General features: G+C 36.2%; 1 protein-coding gene across 1 annotated transcript; it reads right to left on the reverse strand.

The window, feature by feature from the left end:
- Positions 1–2,824: 2,824 nt before the first annotated feature.
- On the reverse strand, positions 2,825–3,793 carry LOC116568191 (olfactory receptor-like protein OLF4). The gene has a single exon (XM_032303725.1). The coding sequence runs from the start codon at positions 3,791–3,793 to the stop codon at positions 2,825–2,827; it is 969 nt and encodes a 322-aa protein (XP_032159616.1).
- Positions 3,794–5,848: the final 2,055 nt, after the last annotated feature.

Genomic DNA, 5,848 nt, shown 5'->3' on the forward strand with positions numbered 1-5,848 from the left:
ATTCCAGTTTATTTTGTAAAACTTAGAAAGTGACTCTAATGAGAATCATCTTCAGATATCAAGAAGCGAAGTACTTGTGTTTTTGTGGAGAAAATATGGAGACCCAGAATCACATAACTAGTCAGGAATTTATGCTCTCTGTGACTTGCAGAGATATCTTTATTTTAGCCCAATGTGACTCATTTTTGGTTTGACCTCCATGACTGGAAGTGTGTAAATTTGTTTCTTTTAAACCCTCAGTGAGGAATTGGTGATAGCAGCAATAGGAAATTGGACAAAAAGATTTCTCCAATAAAATTTTCTTTGAATAAACTGAATTTAAACCTCTCAATTCATTCACTTGTTTTCCTTGAGTAAGGGAATTTTGAGTTAAAACTATATCTTAAGTAGAAGAAAAATCTAAAGTCAGATGAGAGATATTCAGTCCTATCAGCTGGCATAGAGAAGATCTCCTTACATAAATGTCAGTGTGGTTGTGTCTTTGAGGACTCAGGGAATTAAGATAGGAAAAGTGATTCACTGTTAAAATTAAAGCCACCTGTTCTAATCTAAAATTTTTTGTCTATATTTCACCATTCCTAAAATATCTTGTGAAGGCAAAAGTTCATTCTTTTTATTTCTTTGGGCTCCAAGTTTCTCTCAAGTTCTCTTTCAACACAATAGATAGGTATAATGAGTTATAGTGAGTACTAGGAGTATTCTGCATGTGTATATATATATGCATGTGAGTGTGTTTGTTTGAACATAATAGGTATACATACACATACATTTAAATACAGACTACCCTTATTCTTGAACGTACTTTGGTAAAAAAAGTACTTCCATGCATTTCATCTTTTCTCACAATACCTCTTAAAGTCATGTTTATGATTCCACATTGTGTTCCCATGAAAATGAGGGCTTGAGGGATTACACCTTAACAATTGTATAGCAAAACAGAAATTATTGTGCACCTTCTTGATTTCTATGGAAATGGAATCATTGCATGTGTACTGGTGATTTTTCAATAATTCTTTTAATTCCTAAAGTTTTACAAGTTAAATATGTACCATTTATCACATGTAATAATGCTCCAATGTATTAATTAAAATTTAAAATCTTAGGGTGCATTACTCAGGGTCAGATCTGGAGTATAGTTAGCTGAGTCACGCATATCAGGGTGGGAGAGTTCTCTTCTAACCCTGAAAAAGCAAAGGTTCATATGATATAATTCATATAATTACATTCATATTATATATAATACATATTCATATATAATATATGATTATATATATTCAATATAATTCATATAATTAAGACAATTCACATTTGATAAACTTGTTGGGTTTTTTTTCCATACCTAGATCATTAGTTTATACATATAAAAAGAGTAAAATTACCTATAATGTTCAAAACTGAAGAGCACTACTGTCTCACACCTCATGGATAAGTCTTAGAAACAAAGTAGAGATTCACACCTGACTAAGGACTCATGAGGAGCCCTGTAGAGATAACAACTCCCTACCCTTCCATTCTCTTCAATAATAAAGACATTATATTATATCATTTTATTTTATGCTTTGTACACAGCAAAGTCCTGATACTCAAAAGTAGCCTTCATGATTATTCTGTTCTTCAAGTTTATTACATGTCACTGTATTAAAAAATGAGTCCATTGAGAACCCTTTGAGGTAATGTGGAAAGGCTGGAAGGACATGTATGTTTGCAGAAAACTTGTGACTTTGAATCACACCTGGACAGGATTCCAAACTTGCTGGTAAGTCATCCCGTGGTTATGAGGATCATATATAGTAGATTATACTGATGCTGTTGTTTCACTGCCCCTTTCGAGATTACATAGCAAAATTTCAAATAGTGGGAGATATTTTGTTTAGAGAAACAGAAGGAATCATATTTGTATTTCACACTGGAAATTTTCAACCAGAAACCAGAAAATAGTTTAATATAACCAGAAACATGCCACCTGTATTTCATCATAATGAATACACCTTACAAATGGACTCTGATATTCAATAATTCAATAGATAGAGGAAGTGCCTGAGAAAGAAATATTTTGTATAACAATAAATATATACTTTAATATTTTGCTTCATCATCCTTAAAGTCAAGTTTGACTCTAGACCATAAAATAAAGTCGAGTCTAGACTCTAGACTCTAGACCAATCTATTTTTTCTATATTTGTCTTGCCGTGTAGATTCCAATTGGAGACATGTTTTTTATTATCATTTATTTTGCTAGTGACTATGGCAGACATGGTGGCAACAAGCTCTTTAACAACAGGATGCTAATGTATAGAAAAATCCCCATGATCAGCTGTAACATCCAGTATGTCAAAATTCTGCATTCTCAGGAATAGCAGTTAAGGTAGTGATATACAAAAGAATGATGATCACGAAAGGGAAGCACAGTCTCAGATTTTTCTCTGTTATAAACTTCTATAAATAGCTGTTGTGGTCAAAAGTACATTTTCCATAGGAGTAGCATTCAGACAATCACAAGAAAAAATATTCACTATGATATATTTCCTTTGTGAAGAAATTATTCTTAACAGATCCATGTAGTCATTTGAAATAATTGAGAATCTCCAAAAATTTCACATCCATAGTTAAGAAAAATATTGAGAAAGTAGGAAAATGAGAAAAAGTGAAAAATTTTTGGATATCAGAGATATCATAAAGCTAATAAAGTGAGTTAGATAAGTACACAGAGCTCAAAATTTAAAAAAAGAAAATAGAAAATCCAGAGAAAAAATAAAAGGCATGTTCTACTTAAATAATCAGATCAAAATATCTCAACATTTGGCTAAGGCATTGGGCCTTGCAATCATGGGCACTTCTTCAGCCCCAGGACAATTGTCCGTTTTAGAGCTGCTATCCCAGAGAATCTCATAAGAGCCTCCTTTATGTCTTTGTTCCTCAGGCTGTAGATGAAGGGGTTCAGCATGGGTGTGACCACAGCATACATCACTGAGGCTACTGTACTTGCATGGGAGCTCTGGGTAGCAGCCGAGCTAAGGTACACTCCCAGGCTTGTACCATAAAATAAGGAGACAACTGAGATGTGAGATGCACAGGTGGAAAATGCTTTATACTTGCCATGAGCCGATGATATTGCACATATAGAGGAAACAATCTTAGAGTAAGAGTAAAGGATCCCAAGAAAGGGACCACCAGCCAGCAACATAGCTGCAAAGTACATCACCATGTTATTGAGAAATGTGTCAGAACAAGCAAGTTGTATCATTTGATTGAGTTCACAGAAAAAGTGGGGGATTTCCTCCTCTGTACAGAAGGACAGCTGCAACACCATGGAAGTGTGTAACAAGGAATGCAAGACACTGATGATCCAGGACACAAATAACAGCAGTCCACAGAGCAAGGGGTTCATGATGACCATGTAATGCAGGGGGTGACAAATGGCAACAAAGCGGTCATAGGCCATCACACTCAAGAGAAGAACATCCAACACCGCAAAGAGTGAGAAAAAGTACATCTGAGTAATGCAGCCTGAATAGGTGATTGCTTTGCTCTGAGTCTGAATGTTCCATAGCATCTTGGGGATGGTGGTGGAGGTGAAACAGATATCTACAAAGGACAAGTTGACCAGGAAGAAGTACATGGGTGTATGGAGGTGAGAGTCAGAACCAACAGCCAGGATAATGAGCAGGTTTCCAAACACAGTGGTCAAGTACATGGAGAGGAAAAGCCCAAATATGGGGCACTGCAGTTCTGGCTCTTTTGAAAATCCCAGAAGAAGAAATGTTGAAATTTGTGTATCATTGACTGACTCCATCTGGTGGAGGTGACTCTAGCACAGGGAAACAGAACAGGAATAGTTTTGAAACAAATGGGTGTTGCTCACATTGTGGAAATGTTACAACATATATTTACTAGTCAGAAACTAATTTCAATATTCTGTGAATGGATCTGGACCTCTTGAAGGGATACCTGTTTCCTCTCTGATTAGAAGTTTCCATCCTGACATCAGATGTTCCCCAAAGGTCAGGTATTGTATGGTTTGAATAAGAAATTATTTCAAGCATTTGGGGAATATATAGTGTCAGTCGTGTTTCCGGTATTTCCTAGTCATAAAGTAAGAGGGTGCTGAAAAACAAAAGTCCCTATAATTCAGTGATGCTGATAGGATAGAAGCAGATATAAAGATTAAATAATCCTAGGAGGGGCCAGGTACTATGAAGAACACAGAAGCAGTTTAAGAAGAGAGTGGATGGGTGTTAGGTTGGGTGTTCAGTCAAGACTGGCTAAGAAGGTGACATTTGAACAGAGACCTCATAGAAGAGAGGGTGGATAATTGGAGGTCTTCCTGGCAGAGGAAATATCTGGTGCAAAGTCCCTGAGGAAGTGCTTCTGTCAAAAAATCAAGGGTCAGATGGGAGCCAGTGTTCGGGGAGAAAGGACAAAAGGCAGAGTGATGAGACATGGTGGTAGTGAATTTCAAAGAATCATGTGGCCTCATAGCTGCTTAAATTTCAAGACACAGGGACTTCCTCATTCACACTATGTACCTCTTGGACTTCATGAATCTGGTTGCAGTAGCGTCCTGTCAATTAAACACATCCCTCCTTAGTATCATGTGTTGATCAAATTTTGCATGTGTATTAAAAGGGTCACCTTGAAGTAGAGGAACCCATGTATCCCCATTCTGAGGACCATTCTCACTCATCAGGGTTCCCCCACATGTGTATGCATACACACACACACTGTCACACACACACGCTACCACATACACACAACTGCACATCATATCCTCCCAAAGGATATTACTTCTATGTCCTTCTCTTCTCCCCCCCAGCCTGCCCCAACACCCCATTTAGGATATGAATGCATACACATCAAATGACCATTCCCATAAGGAATGTAGAAATAGTACTCAGAAATTCCTATTCATAGTTTCCCAGGAACAACTCATCTTGGGGCACAATTTTTGAATGGCCACTTTCTGACCTATTTATAAAGGAACAAAAAACTTGTGTTCAATAAACAGACTGAAAGAGAATGACAGGAAGAGAGGGACATAAATAAATTGACATAGAGGGAATGAAAAATAAAATGAGACAAAAATGGGGAGGGAGCAAAATTATAAGAGATGGAAATGAAGGGGGAGCAAACCATAAGAGACTGTTAATTTTAGGACACAAACTGAGGGTTGCAGGAGGGTGGGTGGATTGTGGGGTGGGATAAAAGGGTGATGGGTCTTAAGGAAGGTCCTTGATATAATGATCACTGCGTGTTACATGCAATTGATGACATCACTAAATTCTACAACTAATTATATAATATATGTTAATTAAAATGAATTTAAATATAAAGATTAATGTAAATGATATTAAAAAATAAAATGATATAATAAGCTCAGTCATCCTAAGAGAATGTGAGGAAGGAAATCTTCCCTGTGGTTGGTAGCATCCAATCCTAGTTTTATCCCATTTATACTTGGCAAAAATAATAAAACCAAAAATGAATTTGTCCACAATACAAAGTAGTGATGTCTTTATGGTGTGAAATACCTTACAAATTAAACATCACACAATAAAAAAAAAATAAGAGAATAAACCAACACATCAAAAATTTGGGCATCTTTATTACTAAATTTCAGATACCTTAGATTTTTTTTCTCTGCACCTTTTCCATATTCATTTGACCAATTGTTTTTTATTTGGTTTAATAGAGAATGAGGTGAACACTTTATCACTTTTCTTATGTGACATGTTTATTCTTTATTTGCTTTCTTAGCCTTTGGGTTTTAGTCATTTTCTTCACAAGTCTGTTAAGCACCAGTACTCACAGTTCTATTTCTTGTCCAACATGGAAAGGCTTCCCCAGACTC

This window comes from Mustela erminea, chromosome 1, assembly GCF_009829155.1.
Source record: "Mustela erminea isolate mMusErm1 chromosome 1, mMusErm1.Pri, whole genome shotgun sequence".
Taxonomy (NCBI): Eukaryota; Metazoa; Chordata; class Mammalia; order Carnivora; family Mustelidae; genus Mustela; species Mustela erminea.

Bases quoted from the DNA above. Each gene is read 5' to 3' on its own strand.
- LOC116568191 (XM_032303725.1), bottom strand. From the start codon at position 3,793: ATGGAGTCAGTCAATGATACACAAATTTCAACATTTCTTCTTCTGGGA.